General features: G+C 44.2%; 1 protein-coding gene across 1 annotated transcript in view; it reads left to right on the top strand.

Annotated features, from left to right (window-relative positions):
• The window catches only part of PRIM1 (DNA primase subunit 1), a 74,494-nt gene that overhangs the window by 35,515 nt on the left and 14,980 nt on the right, over window positions 1-23,999 (top strand). Inside the window, 5 exon segments of the mRNA XM_030196684.1 lie at window positions 10,024-10,082; window positions 14,462-14,571; window positions 14,927-15,018; window positions 15,599-15,731; window positions 22,961-23,030. Coding sequence (XP_030052544.1) covers window positions 10,024-10,082; window positions 14,462-14,571; window positions 14,927-15,018; window positions 15,599-15,731; window positions 22,961-23,030 — 464 coding nt within the window.

Genomic DNA, 23,999 nt, shown 5'->3' on the forward strand with positions numbered 1-23,999 from the left:
CAGATACTGGTAAGTATAATGCCAGGGCTCCAGCTTCTGGTTGAGCAAGCTTATAGGATTTCACCTTCTGCTGCTCCTGATAAAGTAGGTACCAGCGGCTTACTAGACTTCCCTTTAAGAGAAAGTTACTCTTTGTTGAGGATCTTGGTTGAGGATTGTCAAAGATTTGGGAGATTCCAAGTCCCAGCAGTGGCTGGAAAACCTAGGCCTTCTGCGAAGTCAAGTTCCTCGAGATCTCGTTTTCGTGATTCTCACCGATATCGTCCTGGTCGTGGTTTGTCCTTTCAGCGCTCCAGATTCCAGCAGAGATCTTCCTTTCGGCGTGACAAGCGGTCCCCGGCTGCTTCAACCAGACCTCAGGCTCAGGGACGCCCTTACCAATATGGGGCGCTGGTCCACTCTTTGGTGGCCATTGTGGGTCGACTGACCCTTTTTTACGAGGAGTGAGCCAAGATTACTTCAGACCAGTGGGTCTTGGATCTTATCAGAAAAGGCTTCAAATTAGAGTTTGCATTTCCCATCGCAGATTCCTTTTTAGAATCTCACTGTGCTACAGTAACCAAAAGAGCTGCCACAAAAACTACATTGTAAGCCTTGCTGGACCTCGGACCCGTGGTTCCCATACCGCAGGCCGAGCTGTGCACCAGACGGTATTCAATTTACTTTGTGGGTCCTCGAAAAGGAGGTTCTTTCCGACCTTGATCTCGGGAGTGAACAGGCATCATTTACGCATGGAAACAGTGTGGTCAGTCATTGCGTCTGTCCAGCCAGGAGAGTTTCTCACGGCCTTTGATTTGAAAGAGGCATATTTACATATCCCAATTTGGCCCCCTCATCAGACTTTTTACGGTTTGCCTTGTTAGGCATCGTTTTCAGTTTTGCGCTTTACCCTTTAGGCTGGCTACTGCCCCTCGCACTTTCTCCAAGGTAATGGTAGTTGCCACAGCTTTCCTCCGAAAAGAAGGCACCAAGGTTCATACTTATCTTGACGATTGGTTGATTCGCGCAGACTGAACAGGAAAGTTGAGCTGCCACCTCTCGGGTGTTGAAGTTTCTGCAGTCCCTAGGTTGGTTGGTCAATTTGCCAAAGAGATGTTTAATTCCTTCCCAGTCCTTGGAATATCTGGGGGAGGGGGGGTGTTGATATGGCTCAGGGACAAGTTTTTTTTGCCAGAAACTCGGAGACTCAAGCTTTGTTCTCAAATTTGCTCTCTATTAAGGTCTCCCCGTCTCTGGTCTAGATTACTTTCAGGTCCTTGGATCTATGATGACCACCCTGGAGGTGGTTCTGTGGGCGAAGGCTCATATGCAACCCCTCCAGCGTTCTCTCCTGCAGCGATGGTCTCCAGTGTCCCAGGATTATCAATGTCTGCTACCTTGGCTACCTCAGGCAAGGACAGCATGGCTTGGTGGCTATGTCCCTTCAACCTTCAGAAGGGGCTGCCTCTGACGATTCCACAATGGATGATTGTGGTCATGGATGCCAGTCTCTCAGGGTGGGGGGCTCATTGCCTACACTGAGTGGCACAAGGCCGTTGGTCTCAGACAGAATCGAGGTGGCCCATCAACCAGCTGGAGTTGAGAGCAGTGAGGCTGGCTCTCAGTTCCTTTCAGGATCTTCTGGAGGGCCGGGCAGTTCGAATCCTCTTGGACAACACTTCAACGGTAGCTTACATCAGTCGCCAAGGGGGTACTCAGAGCATGGCTTTGGCCATGGAGGCGACCGATCTGCTCCTTTGGGTGGAGGCTCATTTTTGCCTGTCAGCAGCACACATTACGGGCCAGGACAATGTCCAAGTGGATTTTCTCAGCCGTCATCTCGTGGATGCGGGGGAATGGGAACTGGCGACAGAAGCCTTTCGTCTGATCTGTCAAAGGTGGGGCACGCCTGTCTTCGATCTGATGGTGACCAAGAAGAATGCCAAGGAGCCCCAGTTCTTCAGTAGTAGAAAAGAAATTGATTTGGCAGGACTGGACACGCTGTTACAGCCCTGGCCGAGAGTCGGCCTTCTCTGTCTTCCCACCCTGGCCCCTCATCGGACGTCTTCTACGTCGGATCGGTCTTCATCCCGGTCCCATAGTGTTAATTTCTCCATATTGGCCGCGTTGTCCTTGGTATGTGGATTTAGTTTGTCTGCTGGTGGAACCACCTCTCAGGCTTCCGTTAATTCCTGGCCTTCTTCATCAGGGTCCAGTGCAGATGAAGCATGTCTTCGGCTTTGGTCTTACGGCCTGGCTCTTGAGAGGGCGAGACTGAGGAAGAAGGGCTATGCTGATCCTGTCATTACCACTTTGCTTCAGGCCCAGAAACACTCCACCATGACTGTTTATTACAGAGTGTGGTGCACCTTTGTGTCCTGGTAAGCAGAGCGAACTTCATCTCCCTTTAAGGCACCTGTGGCTTAGAGTTTGGCCTTTCTGCAAGAAGGATTGCAAAAGGGCTTGGCGTATAATTCGCTTCATGTGCAAGTTGCGGCCCTTGCCTGTTTCCAAGGCCGTGTCTGGTTCTTCCCTAGCAGCTTATTCTGACGTTTGGTTTTTGAAGGGTGTTCTTCACCTTCGACCCCTGATTTGGCGACCGTGCCCTTGGAAGTTGAATCTTGTGCTTAGTGCACTTCAGGGGGCGCCTTTTGAGCCTTTGCGTTTGGCTTCTGATAAAGACCTTACACTTAACTGTTTTTGGTAGCCATCACCTCGGTGCGTCGGATCTCGGAACTTCAGGCGCTTTCCTGTCAGGAACCCTTTCTCCAGTTTTCAGATTCAGGTGTGTCTCTGCGGACTGTGCCATCATATTTGCTTAAGGTCGTGTCAGCATTCCATTTCGGAGGTTGAATTTTCTGGAGAATTTCACCATGCTGTCTTTTAGATTTTCGTTGGTCTCTTCTCTGGTATCTTCAGATGACCAATGAATTTCGGTGCTTGGACCATCTTTTTGTGCTGTTGTTCGGCCCTAAAAGAGGTTATGCTACGTCGAAAGCGACCATTGCTAGGTGGCTTAAGGAAGCCATTTTCTCGGCATACCTTGTCAAGGGTTGGGTTCCTCCAGATGATTTGCATGCTTATTCGACGCGGGCACAGGCTACTTCTTGGCTGAAATGGATGCTCTGTCCTTGGACGATATTTCCAGCATTCCTTTGTAAATCACTATAGATTTGATGTTGCAGCACAGGGAGATGCCAGTTTTGGGACGATGGTTCTCTCGCGGGGAACAGCAACTTCCCACCCTTCTTAAGGGATTGTTTTTTTTAACATCCTACCAGTTCCTGGACTCTTCTGCTGCTGAGGCTAAGGAAGGTAAAATAATTTCTTACCTGATAATTTTCTTTCCTTTAGTCGCAGCAGATGAATCCAGGATCCCTCCCTTTTGTCATAATGTTGCGTGCTTTCTGTTTTCAATTTGTAGATACTAATTTTCAAGTGGCGGAGAACAAGACCTAAAAGAAGAAAAGAGCAAATAGTTTCGCAGATGAAGGAGTGTTGCAGTTTTTCTCGCTGCACTTCAGTTGTTCTCTTAAGGTTGTTTGCCCTAGGATTTCAGAGTTACTGTTCGGCTGTTGCCGCATTGTTGTGAGGAGTGTTCCTGTTTTAATGTTTTTATCCTTATTTTGTGCTTTGGGATACGACCTATACTGAAGTGGTAAGGGGCTGGACGTCCAGAGTCACTGCTTTCTCGTCAGTGTTCTCTATCTCCACCTGCTGGTAGGTGGATACAACCTACCAGTTCCTGGATTCATCTGCTGCGACTAAAGGAAAGAAAATTATCAGGTAAGACATAATTTTACCTTTAATAAATTGACCCCCCCCCCCCCCCCCCCCAGCTCCTGTTTCTATGGCTAAGAGACCCTTGGTATACTTCAGATCTTTTTCTGCTGAAGAAGCAAATGCGACACAAAGAATAACTGGTGGAAACCCACTTTCAATAATTACAGCGGAAATATAAAACCTTGACCCATCAATATAAAAAAGTTACTTATCTTGCTAAAAGAAACCTCCTACTCAGGTCAGGTGACAAACGTCTCCCGCTCTAAATATATTTATCGTCTTCTCCGCATGCTCACCATGCCAACATTTTCCTTGTTAGTAATATGTAAATTATCTTTAAAATCAAGCTGGTACCGGAAGATTGGAGGGTAGCCCGTGTAACGCCAATATTTAAAAAAAGGTTCCAAAGGGGATCCAGCAAAATGGTAGAGATTATTATAAAGAACAAAATTACAGAGCATATTCAAAAGGATGGATTAATGAGACAAAGCCAACATGGATTTAGTGAAGGGAAATCTTGCCTCACCAATCTATTACATTTCTTTGAAGGAGTGAACAAATATGTGGATAAAGGCGAGCTGGTTGATATTGTGTATCTGCATTTTCAGAAGGCATTTGACAAAGTACCTCATGAAAGAGTCCAGAGGAAATTGGAGAGTAGTGTCCTATTGTGGATTAAAAACTGGTTAAAAGATAGAAAACAGAGAGTAGGGTTAAATGGTCAGTATTCTCAATGGAGAAGGGTAGATAGTGGGGTTCCTCAGGGGTCTGTGCTAGGACCGCTGCTTTTTAACATATTTATAAATTTTTTAGAGATGGGAGTAAATTTGCTGACGATACAAAATTATTCAAAGTTTTTAAATCACAGGAGGATTGTGAAAAATTACCTTACGAGACTGGGCGTCTGAATGGCAGATGGCGTTTAATGTGAGCAAGTGCAAAGTGATGCATGTGGGAAAGAGGAACCCGAACTATAGCTACGTAATGCAAGGTTCCACGTTAGGAATCACTGACCAAGAAAAGGATCTCGGCGTCGTTGTTGATACGTTGAAATGCTCTGCTCAGTGTGCTGCGGCAGCTTAGAAAGCAAATAGAATGTTAGGTATTATTAGGAAAGGAATGGAAAACAAAAGTGAGGACGTTGTAATGCCTTTGTATCAGTCCATGGTGCGACCGCACCTCAAATATTGTGTTCAATTCTGGTCGCCGCATCTCAAAAAAGATATAGTGGAATTAGAAAAGGTACAGAGAAGGGCGACGAAAATGATAAAAGGGATGGGACGACTTCCCTATGAGGAAAGGCAGAAGCGTCTAGGACTCTTCAGCTTGGAGAAGAGACGGCTGAGGGGAGAGATGATAGAGGCCTACAAAATAATGAGTGGAGTGGAACGAGTAGACGTGAATCATTTGTTTATTCTTTCCAAAAATACTAGGACTAGGGGGCATGCGATGAAGCTACAAAGTAGTAAATTTAATACGAATTGGAGAAAATATTTCTTCACTCAATGTGTAATTAAACTCTGGAATTTGTTGCCAGAGAATGTGGTAAAGGCGGTTAGCTTAGCGGGGTTTAAAAAGGGTCTGGACAGCTTCCTAAAGGAAAAGTCCATAGGCCATTATTACATTGACTTGGGAAAATCCACTGCTTATGTCTGGGATAAGCATCATAAAATGTATTGAGCTTTTCTGGGATCTTGCCAGGTATTTGTGACCTGAATTGGCCACTGTTGGAAACAGGATACTGGGCTTGATGGACCTTTGGTCTGTCCCAGTGTGGCAATACTTATGCACTTATATTGCCAGTTTCGATGATTGTTATCCCTCCTCTATCTCTATACTTAATACTAAACTGCTTACAATAGCAAACTGGCTTTCCACTGAAATATTAAAACTTAAGCCAGAAGAGACTAGGGCCTTACTACTCTCACTTTTCTGGATCCCCTCCCAGAATGTTTCAGTTAATTTAGCAGGCTCTCCTCCAATTCAGTTTCAACTGTTGAAAATTTGGTTATAACTTTTGGCACTGCTCTCTCCTTTCATGCTCACATTTCCAATGTGGTTCAGCGGTGTTTTTTCTAACTTAAAATGATCTATTCAGTATGTCACCTCTTAGCACAACAGGCTTTATGAGTATTTATACATTCCCTCGTTATTTCTAATTTAGATTACTTCAATAGCCTCTTCTATGGGATTAATTTAACTGAACAACATTGCCTTCAGCTGTTACAGAATACTGCAGTAAAACTTTTGACTAGCTCTCACAAATATGATCATGTCACTCCTCTTCTCAAAAAGGAACATTGGTTCCCCATAATTTACCACATTACCTATAAAATTCTCACCTTGACACACAAAACCCTTCAACTCGTCCTACCTCTATGCCTTTCACATTTTCTTATTCCGTACTCCCCTTCCAGAACCCATACGTTCCTCTGAATGTCATCTTCTACATGTCCCCTCTCTTGGACAGATCCTCTTTGGCTCAATATGCTCAAAAAGGTTTAGTGGAGTTGGCCTTATACTTTGGAATGCTGTCTCGCTTCCGCCCTAAGATTGACGGTTCACTCTGATTTTTGTTCAGCTCTTAAAACCTTTTTATTTAAGGATGCTTTCTCCCTCTGATTCCGCTACTATCCCATCATTGATTAACCCTGATTACGGTTGCATTGAGTCCTGTATAGACCTCATAACCATGCTGTACTTTAACTCTTAACTAATACTATCCCTTACCCTCCTTTTCTTTAACGATATGGAGTTCTTCCTTTTGCTTATTTCCATCCTTCTTTCCCACTTTATATTCTTATTGCTTGTTTTGTTATACTTGTGATTGTTTTATATACTTCTTTATTTTTATCTTTTTATTTGCATATTGTAAACTGCCCTGAAGGTCCCCCACCCAAGGGCGGTACATCAAATTTTTGATAAACTTGGACATTTAGAAAGATTCTGCTCCCTTTTGTGTGTTTGTGCTCTTGAGTATGTTAAACAGAGATCTTGATCATCACTTTCATCTGCTGCATAGGTGCCAACTTTTCATAATGATTGGGATGCTCAACTCAACACAAGTTACCAAGTCCATATAAAGGAAATTAATGCATAGCGGTTCACAACTGGACAGGCTGTCTTTAAATGAAGAGCACTGTGAGTGATGCACATACAAGGAGGACTTGTGGGTAAAAGAAATGCTAGAGTTAGCATTGCAAGTCCAACCAGTCTCTCTTCCTCCCCAGCTCATCACCATAGTTTACCATCCTACTCCCAGCCCATCTACACCACACTCAGGCTATACCTTCCAGTCCATCCTGACCCATAATTCTCCCCCTCCCAGCCACTCCTCAGTAGTCCCTCTTCCCTACCTAATCTGTGCACACTGTACACTTTCTTTTCTCTCAGACCGTCCCCATTTTTTCCTCAATCCCCTTCCCGCCTTAGTCATCTTTCACCTCTCATCTGTTTTTTCCTCACTTTTTTTCTCTCATGCTACCTACTCCACTCCCCCTTTGTTTATTGTTTTAGACTTAATATATCACTCTTTTTGCATCACAAGTCTCTGCTTTCTACTCCCTCTTGACTTGACCTGCCTTACCCCCATTATGTTCCCTCTCACTCTACCTTGGTCAGTGCTGGGTTCACTCATACCTCCTAAGCAGATTCATATCACATTTCAAACTTTTTATCCCCACCCTTCCTGGCAAGGATCATATTCCTACTCCCCCTTGTCAGAGCCCTCTCTATTCTCTGACACTAGTCATATCTTCCCATCCCCTAGAACTCAGACTGAAATACAATAGCAGTTCCACATCCAGAAAGGCCCTATGAGCTGCTCCACCACCTGCATGCGTAAATCTTGGAAGCTCCAGCAATCAGTTGCTCCACAGCCTTTTACGGCCACATTTGCATGTTCTGCTTCTTGAATATCCCAAAGATCACATGCTGAGCAGGAAACTGGTGAACCCAAAGGGGTTCATTCATATCAACCCGTTGTGTGACAGCCCACCTGCTAAAAGTCTAGCAGAATAAGTAGTTGACTTGGGGAGATGAGTTAGCACCGACTGTAGTGCCTTCTACAAAAATGGAAATTTGCACCTCATTTTGTGGTAACAGCTTCGGCACAATGCCCCCTCCCTTTATTAGTGGTGACTCCAGCACAACATCTCTCTTACTCTCTCCTTTTACCAAGCATCCCTTTTCGATTCTCCATTATCCCCCGCTCTCCTCTTTCCCTGGCCCACATGATGTGGAAGGATATGGGAGTGACACCACTATAGCAGTACCCCCTTATTCATGGTGCCCTGCACAGCCACACAGGTCATACACCTCAAAAGTTAGCCTGTAGCAGAGCTGTGCTGGGAGTGAGAATGGAAAATACAAAAAATAAAAAAAACCCCAGTAACAGGAAACCAAGACCTACGAATGAAAAGCAAGAGGAAGGAGGTAGTAGGCCAAGGCTTAGTAGCTAAGCCAAGAGGGAAACCAAACCAAGAAACACATATAGTTGGAGGGCAATGAACCTCTTACCCCCTTCCAAACTCCACCCTTTTCTCCTGTAACTTCTTCCTGCTGCTGTTGCCATGCTATTTCTTCGGGAAGATACAGCATACAGCCCACTTAGTGCAAACCTCTGTCTCCCGTAAGATGTAATGAGGGGAATTACTTAGTTTTGTGAAAAAAGAGGGATGATATTACTCTCTCCCATTTTCAATTTGAGAATCATAGGCCTCTGCATTTCAAAGCTGCCAAAGAGAAGCAGTTTTAAGGAGATTTATCAGACCATGGTATCAAAAACTGGCACAATTCTTTCCTGCTGCCCCATGTCCTTCCAACCTTTGTGTCTGTAGTTAAATTTAGTCATCTGTCTCTTTTTAGTTTTCTCACTGTCCTGAAGTTCCTTCTTTTAAGGATTCTCTTCCATTCTTCCTCCCATGTTGTTATCATTTCTATTTCCTCCATTGTACATTATAAGTTGATTGAGTTTCTTTACACTGTGTGTGCAGTATGTAATCTGTGTAATATGACTTTTTATGCATGTAAAATTGTAATCCACCTAGAACAGGGAATAGTGTGGAATATACATTTTTTAAAAATAAATAAATATATGTTTGTCTCTTCAGCTTCTCTCATCTTTCTTCTAGTCTTACTTCCTCCTCCACATCTCACCTTTATGTCTGTCCTCTCCACCATGACCCCCTTTTCCTCAGCTGCTCTTTTGCCAGTCCCACACAGCTACTCTCCATCGTTCAGCTTCTCTTCTGTCTGACTCATGTGTCCCATTACCTGCTGTTCTTCCTCTCTCCCAAATCATCTCTCCTTTTGCTAGCAACTTTCTCCCACACAGCCCATGCTCTCCTTGAGTTCCTGTCACACTCACAGCCTGTGTCTACTCCTCTCCCACAGCTCCACTATCAGTCCCTGTCTGCATTACCCATCCGCTCTTCTTTTTACAGCTCCTTTCTGCCTCTTCCAGTATTTCAGACCAGAATTGTCTTTCCTAACCAATGACCCCCTTTCCATTCCCTTCACCCCTTCCTTGCCCCCTTTATTCCTCTCCCAGTACTTCTGGTGTAGAAAGGGTAAAAGTGAATCCATTTTGCACTCTTCAAAAAGTACAAAGCCCAGGGGACACTTGATGAAATTACATGGAAATACTTTAAAAGCAAATAGGAGGAAATATCCTCCGGCAAAGAGTTAAGCTCTGGAACTCTTTGCCGGAGGATGTGGTAACAGTGGTTAATGTATCTGGGTTTAAAAAAGGTTTGGAAAAGTTCCTGGAGGAAATGTCCTTAGTCTGTTATTGAGATGGACTTGGGGGAAGCCACTGCCCCGGGATTGGTAGCATGGAATATTGCTACTAATTGGGTTTTTGTCAGGTATTTGTAACCTGGATTGGCCACTGTTGGAAACATGATACAGGGGCTAGATGGACCATTAGTGTGACCCAGTATGGCTATTCGTTTTATAGTTACCTGAATTTTTCTTCCCCATTGGCAACTGCTAGGCTACAGCAACTCCCTCCTCCCCCTGCAGTCTATTGGACAGGCTACAGGGGGGAGTTGGGAGCAGTAGCTAGGATACAGAAGCACTTCCTTCCTGTGCTTCCCTGTAGCTTTGCGGGGTGGAGCTTGCTGCCTCAGATCTACAGACTTACAGGGAAGAATATTGGGGATGCTGAGGCACCCAGTGAGCTGGTGCCTATCAGGTGCTATACTGAATTTTTCAGCCCTCTGTTTTGTCTTCTGTGAAATCTACAATTGATTCTTTTAGGGTGGAGAGGAGACCATTAAGAAGGTGCATCTTTCAGAACCCATCCACCCATTTATCAGGTCAGTCATGAAGAGCCATCGTTCGGATGACAATAATAGATAACTTTGTAGGGTTCATCAGGGTTGTGCTGGACAGGAAAATCAAAATGTGTATCAACCTCCGAAAGAAGGGATAGATAGAGCTGTTTTATTAATGTTGCAGACTTGTAGTATAAATGAAGGTACAAGGGTAATAGAAGTGTCAGTAACTTCAATCGGGAAAGAAGGGAGCGGTACCAACAAGAGGGAGGAGCTAGCAGGTAGGAGATGAAATAAACAACCAAATAAAAGGTCAAACATGGACTATCCCATAGCTTAAGATAAGGAAAAGGAACGGAAGGAGAGAGAAGGGAGCAGGTACCATGAAGTACAGAGATGAGCTTAGGAGGGAAGGAAGGGAAGGGGGGAGGGAAGGAGAGTTAGATAGGATAATACTAAATAATGCCAATAAGAATCCCTATTTGAATTCAACACTTTATTATGTAGTTTTGGGTTGTTGTTTTTTTCATTTCTCTTTCTGTAAAAATAAGAGTACAAACATTTGTTTAAAGTTACAAAGGATGGAGGGGAGGGGGGGAGAAAATTGTAAAGCAACTGTGTTGATAAAAGCTAAGGATGTATTCACATTAGTATGTTATATCAGTTAAACCATTATCTGTTGAATCTTGTGTTTATGATTAACATGCTAAACCATTATCTGTTGAATCTGCTGACCATCAATAAAAAATTGTTGATAATAATGCTGCAGACTTGTACTGGTGACATACCTTTTCTGCAAAGCTGTGCTTATTACCAAGAAAAGTGAAACTGGGATTGGGCTGGAGATGCAGAAATGCATTTCTTCCATTTTGGTGCACCTAGTGCAGTAAATAGTTTTTGACAGTGGCGTAGCCACATGTGGGCCTGGGTGGGCCAGGGCCCACCCATTTAGGGTTCAGGCCCATCCAACAGTAGCACATGTTTAGCGGTAGCTGGTGGGGATCCCAAGCTCGGCCAGCTGAAGACTTCCCCCTGATGGTAATGAAAACACTTCGCTCTACAATACCAGCATCTGCGCATTCTCAGTTTTCAGCAGATGCCTGCTGCAGACTGCCAAGGTAGAAAGAAGCTTTTTCCCGCCTGCTGAGATATTTTTTTGGTGGTGGTTGGGGGAAGGGAGAACACTTGGTGCCCACCCACTTCTTGTCTAGGCCCACCTAAAATCTGTTGTCTGGCTACGCCCCTGGTTTTTGATGAAAATGTTTGCAGTCATCTGACATCAAACAACAAAAAAAATCCTTCCCAAGCTCTTGCTAATTCATGAAAAGCATCTACCTTATAGATATTCAGAAAACTTGACCATTCCTGACTTATGAATTCAGGAGGTGGTGCACCATTGGAAATAGTCCCTTTTGAGAGGATACCTAATCTGAGCAGAATACTTCAGTCACTGAGCTTTATTTTGCTGCTGCTTTCACAAGGATGTCACGCTTTGTAGATTTGTTTGAAACCACGTTCTGCATGAGTGGTTCTGGTGTATATTTTTCTTATTTAGCCACTTCTCTGGTAGGAAACTTGCTGCTCTTTGTATCAAACTAAGCTCTCTGACAGGCCATTGGCTTCTTAGGAGTAGAACATGTTCTCAGAGGACAAGCAGGGCCTATTTATTCTCATGTATGGGTAACATGATCCCGCATTGCCACGTCCAGAACTTATGGCAAGCTATTAAGAGCTTTGTGGAGCATGAGACACATTCCACTGCGCATGCGCGAGTGCCTTCCTGCCCACCGCGAGAGTACAGTTACTGCAGTTCTTTTTCTACCATGGTGAAGTTTGTTTTTTTTTTTCCTGCTGCTCTTCACAGCTTGGTCCAAAGAGCTTTTTAAGTGCCTTTCAGCATGCTTTTCGCGCTGCCCTTTTTTTGTTGTTGTTTTCTCTTTTCGAGTGACTCCTTTTCCTGCCCTTATTCTTTTAGCTCTTTTTCCCGCTTTTTCCTCGTCACCTGGCCGTTTTTAGTCCTTGACTTCGGCTGCACTTTCCTTTTTCTTTGGTACCTTGCCTCTTTTTTGTAGCACCATCGAGTCGTTTGATTTGGCTGCGGAGGTTTTTCCTTCCATGTCCACTCAAGTTGCTAGTGGCTTTGTGCTCTACCCGGTGCAATTGGACCATCTCTGGCATGGACACCCATTCTTGGTGTCTTCAGTGCCTAGGACCTGACCATATTCCTTCTAGCTGTGTCTTGTGTCTTCATATGAAGAAAAGGACCCAGTTGGCAAGAGAGGCTTAATAGGAGCATATATTTGGAGCCCAGTCCAAATCCTTGCAGTCGCCATGGACATCGATGGTGGGTGTTGGATCAGGAGCATTGGTACGTATGTCTGCTAGACCTGTGGACACTGGGAGCGTTGTGCATCGAGTGGGTTGCCACCTACATAGACGCCGACTGCTGTGCAGAGCCTCCGGGACTGGCCTGTGTCGAACCCAATCCTGAGGCGACACAAGGATTCAACAACGTCCTTGTTAGTGCCAAGGAGCCTTGGTGACTGGCTTTTGGGCAAAGGCAAAGAAGCATCAGCATTGATCCTCCTCAACGCACAGCTAAGACCAACCTTCTGTCTTGACCCCAGCAGACTGTCTCTGAGCTAACACCCCAGTATTTTCCCGGTGTCGGCCCTTGGTAAGCGCATCCAGGCTTTGCTCCCTGTAATGGAAGAAATAATTGCTTTTCAACCCTGCTTTGACTGATAATACACTCTGAAACTTTCTGTCTTTGACCAAAAGTAACTTTTCTTCTGGCCCTGATGGCCTAGATGTTGAGAGCCTAGAATTTGCTTCCTTGGGTCTACCAGAGGGTATCTCCTGGGTCTTGCTGGCTTCCAGGAAAGATTCTACTAAGAGATATTACTCTTTTAAATGGAGGATGTTTGCTGTCTGGTGTGAGGTCAAGGCCCTAGATCCCTTTTCATGTCCTACATGCACCCTTCTCAAATAGCTTCTACACCTTTCCGAATCTGGTCTTATGTTCACCTCAGTGCGATTAATCCAATGTGTAGAGGGTAAGCCCATCTCTGGACATCCTCTAGGTGTTTGCTTAATGAGAGATTTGCTTTTCACAAAGCCCCCTGTCAAACCTCCATCTTTGTCATGGGACCTCAACGTCATTTTTACCCAGCTGATTAAAGCGCCTTTCGAGCAACTGGATTTCTGCCATCTGAAGTACTTGACCAGAAAGGTCATTTTCTTGGTGGCTGTTAACGTCAGCTTGTAGAGTCAGTGAGCTTCAGGCCATAGTAGTGGATTCACCTTATACAAAATTTCATCACAACAGAGTAGTCTTCCACACACCCCAAGTTCCTGTCAAAGGTGGTGACGGAGTTCCATCTGAACCAGTCGATTGTCTTGCCAAGGTTCTTTCCCCAACCTCATGCCCATCCTGATGAGAGCGCCTTGCACACTTTTTGGACTGCAAACAAGCATTGGCCTATTACATGGAGCAGACTAAGCCCCACAGACAGTCCGCCCTTTTGTTTTAATCCCAGTAGGATGGTGGTCACCATCGGGGAAACGCACAATCTCTAATTGGCTGGCAGATTGCATTTCTTTCACTTATGCCCATGCTGGTCTTACCCTGGAGGGTCATGTCAAGGCTCACAATGTCAGAGCCATGGCTGCGTCAGTAGCCCACTTGTGGTCAGCCTCCATTGAGGAAACTTGCAAGGCTGCAACGTGGTCTTCAGTACACACATTCACATCACACTACTGCGTTGAGTAGCATACCTGATGCGACTGTCGATTTTGGCAGACAGTATTGCAGAATCTGTTTGGGATCTAGAATCCAACTCCACCCCCCCACCCCGCCCAGGCCAGTTTTCTTCTGTTCCAGGCTGCATTCTCACATAGTTTATATATAGTTTCAGGTTAATCTGTTATGTCCTCGCAGTTGCAAGGCCCAGTTAACCAATGGTGGTTGCTTTTAGTGAGTTTGGTAGCTAGGGATTCCCAATACGTGAGAAGAAATAGGCCTACTTGTCCTCGGAGAAAGCGAAATCCTTACCTCTAGCAGGTATTCTCCAAGGACAGCAGGCCTTATATTAATACAACCCTCCTTCCTCCCCTTGGAGTTGTCTCCTTTTTCGTCTTATTACTTATGCTGTAGTATTGTACTGCGGTAACCACGCTCGCGTGGCGGGCGGGAAGGCACTCGCACAATGAAGCGTGTTTTGCACTCCACAAAGCTCTTAATAGCTTGTCATAAGCTCCGGACCGGGTAATGCGTGATCGCGTTACCCATACATGAGAATATAAGGCCTGCTGTCCTCAGAGAATACCTGCTACAGGTAAGTATCTTTGCTTTATGGACTCATGCTGGTTCATGGGTAGGTTTCTCTCAAGGTGCTGATATTTATTCTGTCCTTCTACAGGAAGTCACTTAAGATCATGGAGGAGTACTTTGAAGAATATGCTCTGGTGGGTCAGGATATCCTGGGGAGTAAAGAAACCTGCGATAAAGTTTTAGCCCTTCTCCCTGATGATATCCTTTTATTTGACGTGTGTTTAGAAGGGATGGGGGCAGTTGCTGAACTTGCCAGTGGGAATATGCAGCTATGAGCTTGAAGAATACATTTCGAAAGATTGTATTAAAAGAACATCGTTAGTCTAAGAACAGTACTGAAGACCAGTGTGGTGTAAGTGCTGTTGGCACACTCTTCTGCTAAGAGTAAGACCTGGTCCCTTGGGTTGGAAGTGCTATTAATACTTACAGGACTTATAGAGAGGGAGAGAGAAGTATTGTGTTTAGTGATGCTTGGTGATCATCTAAAAGACAATAGCACCAAAGGAAGCTCCAGAAAGAATGAAATATCACTTGAGTCCTTAACGTCAGGCACTAGTTTGTGAAACTCTTCAAAGGGATTTCCAGAAGGGACGCAGTTCCATTCAGCGTTGGGAACAGCTGAAGAAAGCCATGAAAGCTCACCAGGTGAGTGTTGATGAAGAACTTTTCGTGAACACTGGATTTAAGAGCAATTTGCTGAAAGTCACTATATAATCGAGACCTCTAAGGTAAATGTGCTTTTGTTTACCATAGTGGCACCTTTTCTGTACAGAGACTGACATCAAACTTGAGCTGTATTGCTCCTTCCCCCCCACCCCCCAAAAAATCTTGATATGTAGCTTTTGTTGCATGAATGATATTATCAAAGACGGGTGGACTGCCTCCTCCCGAGTGCCGTCTCAGTGGGTAGTTCAGCATGAATATCAGATTGAATGTAAATGAACCCAGTAGCTGCTCGAAAAGAAAATTAGCAGGTAAGGCTTAATTTCACCTTTTTCTAAACAAGTCATAATTAATGGAGTTATGATTTTCTTCTTATTCAGGCAACTCTTATGCTCATCCATGCCTGTATAGAGATGTCTTCCCTACATATATTTTGTTACATGGGCAGAGCACTGCATTTGTGACAAAAGAAGTGTTACACCTAAACCTCTGTGTTTATTTATGTAAATGACTTAAAATGTTCCCAAAGAATGCAGGTATAACCAGTGTGTTTCTGTTACAGGGAGATCTTAAGAAGGGTTTCTATGCTGATAAGGAAGTCATGTTACAGTACTGCTACCCACGTCTAGATGTGAATGTCAGCAAAGGAGTCAACCATCTGCTAAAGAGCCCATTCAGTGTACATCCGAAAACAGGTAGCTGTAGATTCTGTTGGTGTTCAGTATCTTATCTAGTGGTTCTATCTGAAGCATGTGATGGAAAGACTGAAGTTATTTTTATTGACAAGGATGTTGTCATACCCATACCAAAACTACCTTTTGATGGTGGCAGGGCCGGTGGAACATGGTGAGCAGGGTATGCAAGGCAGGGGGGCGCCAGAGACTGCCATGCTTACCCTCTCACCCCCACTGCCACAGCAAGGCCGCCATCCCCCCTCCTGCTTACTACTACCTTGCCAGCTGCCCTGGTGGTGTAGTGGTCTCTGCGAAGGCAGGAAAGAATCTCACTCTTTCCTGTCGCTGCCGCTACTCCATCTCCAGTGCTCTCCACTTTTCTCAGTGCCGCGGACGGCCTTGCCATATTTTAAAAATGGCTGCCAAGGATTCCAGTGGCAGTCTCGGCAGCCATTTTGGGAAAACACGGCAGCGGCTCCCACAGCACAGAAAAGTGGAGAGCGCTGGAGATGGAGTAGCGGCAGCGGGCAGGAAAGAATGGGATTCTTTTCTGCAGCCGCAGAGGCCACTACACCAGGGCGGGCGGCAAGGTAGGACTCTAGTACGCTGGAGGGGGATGGCGGCATTACTGTGGAGGGGGGGCAAGTTTTGGTACAGTATAAGTCATCACAAGTACAAAATATAAGGAAACCAATGGGACTACATTAGGGGCTTAAAGCCCATTTAGTATGTTAAAACAAATGAGAGATCTGCATGAAATAAAATATATATTTTTTTATTATTTTGACTTATGAAAACCACTTGCCCCTGAAACATATTCAAAACAGAATAATCCATTTCTACAAAAGAGATGAGATGAAGATGTGATTCCATGTGCCCCAATGAAAGAAGAGTTTAATTTTACTTCCAATCTTTATAACATCAGGCTTCCCAAGGCAGATTACAAGGACAGTTAAGATGAACCCATCAGTAAACAGGACATCCTCACTGAAACTTGGCCATATATTATATATTGTATACAACAGTGTAGAAAAAGGAGCACAAAATATAGCCTTTATTAGTGCAGTTTCCACCAGCTACAATAATTTTTTTATGCAGTTTTAGTGATATTCAATTTTGTTTCATGATAGTTATATCTACATATGGGAAGCTTTCAAATAAATTTAAAATGCTGTCAAGTGAAAAAACCCCACTTTTGTTCTTCACCTTTTAAGGCACTGGGCTGAAAAAGGGTGCGTGGAGGGAAAAAGAGAAAGAGGAGTGCCAGAGACCCAAGCACCAGCCCTGGATGGTGCAACTAAAGCAGAGCACTAATTCTAGAAGATGTAATAGAGTAGAGTAACTAAACACTGGGATCCCAGTGATCTGAAAGAGCTCAACATGTAATTACTAACCTGTTAATCACTAATCTGTCACTTAAAACAACCACGCTACCTGAGGAATGCAGAGTGGCCATTGTAATACTAAATTTTAACAAATAGGGGAAAGCATACCTTGTGTGGCTCATAGAAAGAATTCCAACACTTTCTGCATGTGTGTTATGTGTATTAGGGTAGTTACAGGGGAATAGTTTTGGGATAGGGCATTTTGGTTGAGCTGGAATGTTTATGGGGTGGAGGAGGCATTTTGGGAGATTGGGAGACCCGAGAGAGGGAATTTAACTATGTTTCACTGTACGTAAGTTTCTGTGCAACAGAAGCTGAGCTCTGCCTAACATAGACATGCATTGGGCCATTTTTTATGGGGGGATTTATATTTCTCTGGCTTCCATGATCTGCTGTGGCCCATTTTTAAATTGTGTGTCTTTTTATCTGTTTTTCCCAAGTGACAAGTTTTTTTTTATCCCTTTCAGTTACATTTCTGGAAAGTTCATTTTCCCACAGACAAATACTCAACCCGCCCGTTTTTGCTGTTGCGTTTTTGTTTTTAAATAAATCTTTCCAACTTCCGTTTGGTTGGAAACAATAAAAAAAAAAGGATCCAGAGTGACCTGGAAGAACCAGTGAACCAGACTTAGCTCTAGGAAAAATAATAGAAACTATTTTTAAATGAATGACCAAATAAATAGATTTGCTTATTTGGAATGAGTCAGCATGGGTTTAACCAGTGGTTCTAAAACATGATCCTGGAGGCCAGCCAGTCAGGTTTTCAGAATATCCACAGTGAATATTCAGTGGAGGCAGTGCAATCAAATCTCTCATGAATATTCATTGTAGGTATCTTGAAAACCTGACTGGTTGGGGTGCCTCCAGGACCACGTTTTGCAACCACTGGGTTTAACAATTTTTGACGTGTTTTGAAGGTGTAAACAAATGGGGATAAAAGTGAATGGTTGGTTGTTAAAATGTATTCATACGTGTTAATTTCCCTTCCTGCTAGACTAGTCCAGACCTTTGGATTGAGCCCTCCTACTAGCAGATTGAGGTAGAGATACTGAACTGTTCCAGTGCCATCCCCAGTATAAAGGCTGTTACAGCCTGGAAGGCTCGTCTTGCATACTAGAGTTTAGTGCCCTATCAAAATTGCTGTAGTATGTTGCATGAGAATACAGTACAAACAGCTTATCAAAGGAACATAACAGAAAGGAGTATGTTGCATGAGAATACAGTACAAACAGCTTATCAAAGGAACATAACAGAAAGGAAAGAGCAGACTAAGCCTTGAAAGTAGCTGTACACTATAGTCTTCCAGGGCGGGCCCTGGACTGGTCTGCCAGGATTCAAGGAAAGGAAATTAACAGGTCAGAGTACATTTCACCCTCCTTTTTGTCCAGATAGACCAGTCCAGACCAACAGGATGTACAAAAGCAATTTCTAACTGGGCAGGGGGAAGACAAGACTTCCTGAATAATTGCTTTACTAAGGGTGGCTTTGCCCCTGGCTCACACATCAATTTTGTAGTGCTTTGTAAAGGAGTGCAGCAATGACCATGTTGCCTCGCCTCTTCCCAGGAGGTCACCTAGTGGGCCTTGAGACCCATTGGTACCGCCTTCCCACAAATGATCTACGCCACTTCAATAGTAGGTGTAATTCAGCTTTCTGTTGACGACTTAGAGGCACCTGACTTTGTGCAGCTCCTGAAAGATAACGCAGCAAGACTTGGCAGACATCTAGCTTATGGAACTTCTTGTCTGAGCCTGAATACATGTGCTCTGAAAAGATGGGTAGGACCACCCACTTTTGGGAGGAATCAGAACATTGTCCATAAGGAGACACACACCCCCCCAATCTGAAAAGGACAAGTAAGGGTCCCCTACATGATAAAGCCTACAGTTTGGATACGCCCTTGGCGGAGGAAATAGCCACTAAAAACACCATCTTCAGGGTGAGATCGTTCTCCAAAGCTCCCCTCAAGGGCCTGAATGGAGAAATTAAAATATTCAGAACCAAATTGAGATCCCATTGCTGGAGAATAGGATTTTCTGGGGGTCACATCTGCTTCACTCCATTCAAAAAGTGTATAATATCCAGCTGCATTGAGTGCTTTGCCCCAGAAACATGGCAGGGCTGCCACCTGAACCTTCAGTGAGCTGAGCACTAAAGCCCTATACTGTGCGCCTCTGCAGAAATTCTAAGGTGTCAAGAATCCATGCCCGACAAGGAGAAAAGCCACAGTCTGCGCACCAGCATTCAAAGTGCCGCCGGACTTTAACGTAGGACGAGGAAGTCCTTTGGGTTTTGAAGAGGGTGGAAATGATCACGGGAGAATAGGTCCTTCTCCTCAGGTACCACCTCTCAAAGGCCAAACCATAAGCCTGAAGGGATTGGGGTTCTGTATGACCATTGGGTCCTGCCTCAGAATGCCCATACCCCTTGGGAGTGAGAGAGGAGGCCCTTCCAGCAAGCACACTAGATTTGTATACCAAGGATTACGTGGACTATCCTTCGCAGAATTCTGCCAACTAGAGACAGTTCTGCGAACTTATGATCTGACTTGGCCACTGTTTGGAAACAGGATACTGGGCTAGATGGACCATTGGTCTGACCCACTATAGCTACTTTTATGATCTAAAGAGTTGAACCCTGCTTGGGACCAGAGCTGCACTAGGGCATAGATTCCTGCTATCCCTGGATTCCTCCTGTGAATGAAGAGCTGTAAACACTTGGAATTCCGATGTGTTGCCATTACATCAAAGTACAGTGGACCCCAGCAATTCACCAGGCACTGAAAGGCCACAGAGCGCCCCCCCCCCCCCCCCCCCGGATCCAGTGCATTCCAACTGAGGAAGTTGCATGTTCTCCGCTCCTGCAATGTGTACTTCCAAGATGGCATGGAGATAAGTCTTAGCCCAAATGCAAGTCTAGGTGGTCTCCAGAGCCGCTCTGTGGCATTGTCTGACATCACCTGAACTGCCTTTATTCTATTCTGGGGGTGAAATTCTGCAGAACCAGGCAAATTGCTTTCACCACTCTGGTGGGGTCTAGCAGCGAGTACCCCAAGGGACTTATTCTGTAACCTATTCTTTTATGCTCTGGAGAAACTGGCATTGAGTGAATTAATCAGATTTGCAGGGGACAATTATTCAAAATCATCAAATCCATAGAGGATAGTGAGGAATTACAGAAGTCTTTTGTGAGACTAGGAGAGAGGACATCTAAATGACAGATGAAAAGTTAATGTTGACAGCTGCAAAGTGATGCACATAGGGAAAAATAATCCCATTTACAGGTTTAAAAAAAATGTTGGCTGTGGAGTTGGGAGTCACCATCCAAGAAAAATGTTTTGGATTCATTGTGGATAATACATTGAAACTTTCATCCCAGTGTGCTGCAGCTGCCAAAAAAAAAAAAAAGCAGATATGTTGGTTTTTATTGCTCATTTTTATTATTGTTTTCTGTTTGTGATTTATAAACAGTTGCACAGTATATTCCTTTTTATTCTTTAATAGTTAACATTTTTAATCGCGTTAACCATGTACGTGCCTACAATATCCCTATAGGCGCCTATATGGTTAGTGCGCACACTAATAAGTTTAGGTGCGCTAAAACACTAATGCACCTTAGTAAACAGAGCCCTTAGTGTTCAAGACTTCTGCAGATGAGGACAGAAATAAGACAGAACAAAACCGAGAATGCCTTTATGTCTCTGTTCCTGGTGCATCCACACATTGAGTATTGTGTGCAGTTCTGATCGCCCCATTTCAGAAAGGGAAAGGGGATGGGACTTGATATACTGCCTTATTAAATACAGTTACTTATTTTGTACCTGGGACAATGGAGGATTAAGTGACTTGCCCAGAGTCACAAGGAGCTGCAGTAGGAATTGAACCCAGTTCACCAGGATCAAAGCCCACTGCACTAACCGCTAGGCTACTGCTCCACTCCAGGGGACGGGGACCCGCAGTAACCATGGGGACAGAATCTGTGGGGATGTTTTGTCCTTGTGTCATTTTCTACTTTAAAGCCTGTTAATGAACTGGACTGTTATTTATATTCGAGTGATGCAGACGATATTTTGATTTTTTGGAGAAACAAGCAAGCATGCTGGCCACAACTAGCAAAATTTGTGTGGGGGATCCTGTACATTCCTGCTACCAGCACATCTAAGAAGACAAGTTGCTTGTTTTTATTATTATTTTCTATTTGTGATTTATAAACAACAGTTGCATAACATATTCCTTTTTATGCTTTAATAAAAATATTTAAATATAAAATCATAAGTGTTCAAGGCTTCTGCAGATGAGGACAGAACCTGTGGGGACAGGGACAAACTTTGTCCCCATGTCAATCTTTAATGATGACAAAAATGATAAAGGGGTTGGGCACCTTTAGTAGGACAAAAGCTGAACAGGTTAGGGCTCCTAAGTTTGATAAAAAGGCAACCAAGTGCACATGGTGCAGCACTGGCCACCAGCCGTGAGCATCTCTAGGGCCGTTGCAAACTCTGTTCTCCTTCCCCCTTGGCTGGACCTGGCTGCCAAATACTGGCTCCTCAGGGTCAGCCTGCCCCTTCCAGAACAAATTTTTGCTGTAAGAAGGGCTCCTCTTTGACCTCTGTGAGGCTTTTTTTTTTACAGCCAACTTTATTCCCTCACAAACATCAAAAGAATAAAAATGTGTAGCCATATCCTGCTGCAGTGCGATTCCAATGTGGAGTAGGGATGGGGACTTGCCCTCCCCTCCCCCTCTCCAGTCAGCAAAGACCCCACAGGGACCACTGCCAGATGCCACACCAAGCTGAAGCTTCAGGGAATATAATACCAATTTATAACATCATGAGTGGAGTAGAATGGTTAAATAGGGGGATGGTTGTTAATCTTCAAACAATTGTAAAACACAGGAACACACCATGAAACTGGCAACCAGCAGATTGGAAATAAGCCATGGAATTTGGTGCCAGAGGACATGGTTGAAGCTGCTAACATAACAGGATTCAAAAGTGGTTTGAACAAGTTCCTGTAGGAAAAGTTCACAAATTATTAGCCAAGTAAACTTGGGAGAGTCGTCACTTATCTCTGGAAATTGGATTTACTTTTTGGAATCTACCAGGTACTTGTGACCTGAACTGGCCACTGAAGACAGGAATAATGCATAGTGCCCAAAATCAATAAGGGGGTCTGCAGAACCTGCCAAGTCCTCCTATCTGAGAATGAACAAGTATTTCACATCTAAGAGAAGTTTACCAGAGTGGAGTTCCATCAACATTTTTAGTTAAAGGAGACCAATAGCTGGCAAAAGTTTAAATTGGTAATATAATGGCCAGTAATCTGCTGATGGTTTTGATGCACTACTCCCCTTTCCCCTCTGTATATCTTCATCCCTCCCCAACCCGATCCTCATTTTCATTTTCTGCTCATCAATTCTCCAGAGCAGTCCAGAGAAGCTAAGAAGCTGAAGGGGCTGATTTTGTGTGTGGCAATTGGTTGTGAGCTAGTACAAGGAAAATCTCGAGTGTACTCAGAGGCCATGTAGTAGGAAATGAAGCTTGTAAGCATACTTGTTCAGTCCCTGTGTTCTTTCATAACCTGCTGCTGCCATTACACACAAAAAAACAGCCCCTATGGTTTCCCCCAAGCCACTTATGTGACGTGGAGGGAAGCCATGAATGGACACCTTGTGAGAGGGTTGTGTAAAAAACAAAGGAGAGCCCACAAATGTTTGCTGCCTAGATACCAGTAAGGTATTAACCCAGGCCTGGGTGGAAAGTGAAATAAGGTAACAGCCACAGAGCAAGGGCTGGTAGTCCAGTTCTTCACTATCTGTAGAGCAGATTCTAGTCATCTGTTTCTTGCTTTCTTTGAATATTTCTAGGTCGTATTTCCGTGCCCATTGATTTGAGTAAGGTGGACCAGTTTGATCCCTTCACTGTTCCAACCATAAGGTACGTCTTTGACATTTCATGTTTTGGGTCATAAAAGATAGAGAGGGGGTAGTGTCCATAGCATGAAGCTACACAGCCAGATTTGTAGTATGCTGGTTAAATTTAAACTAAAAGCAGGTTCACATTCCATTGCATGTAACAATTTTAAAAAGAAGTGACAAATATCAGTGACAAGACTGTACTGACTTCCAAGAAGGCTTTGGGGTAACTTGCATACAATGGCCATTATGACTAACAACAATGGCGTGGCTAGATTAGGCTTCCAGGAAGACATTTGTGTTAACCTGCAAAGAATGATCATAGCTAAAATCCAAACTGGGGAGGCTAGATCTTTTGGTGGCTGTGTAGATTGTTATAAAACTTTTGTAACAAGACCCTGAAGTGAGACATAGCTAAGTGGAGCCCCATTTTTACAGAGAATGTAGAGATCAACATTGAGAAATTCCAGTGGTATTTTACAAAGGGATTTGCGGGTGCAAAGCTTTTTCTGAAATAACCTGCAGAAGTACAGTGTGTGCAGGGGCGGGGGGCAGCTATTTTACGAAATGAATGTTAGGGACCTGACAGCTTCTACGCGGACAACTTCTATACATAGCTACCCTATTTCACATACTTACACATGTGGTTACTGCCAGTCAGGCTGCAGTTTTAACTGTTTGATTTTGGAGGTAGACATAAACTACATGAAATGGCTTCCTTAATCTCTCATGTAAAGCCTTGGCTGAAACAATCACTTTTTAAAAAACTGTGTATGTGCAAGTGTGAATCCTGATAGGGAGTCCCCCCCCCCCCCCCCCATGTGCGTGTATTTCCTTTTGTAACATAGTAACGTAGTAGATGACGGCAGAAAAAGACCTGCACGGTCCATCCAATCTGCCCAACAAGATAAACTCATATGTGCTACGTTTTGTGTATACCTTACCTTGATTTGTATCTGCCATTCTCCGAGGACAAGCAGGCTGCTTGTTC

This window comes from Microcaecilia unicolor, chromosome 3 (genome assembly GCF_901765095.1).
Source record: "Microcaecilia unicolor chromosome 3, aMicUni1.1, whole genome shotgun sequence".
Taxonomy (NCBI): Eukaryota; Metazoa; Chordata; class Amphibia; order Gymnophiona; family Siphonopidae; genus Microcaecilia; species Microcaecilia unicolor.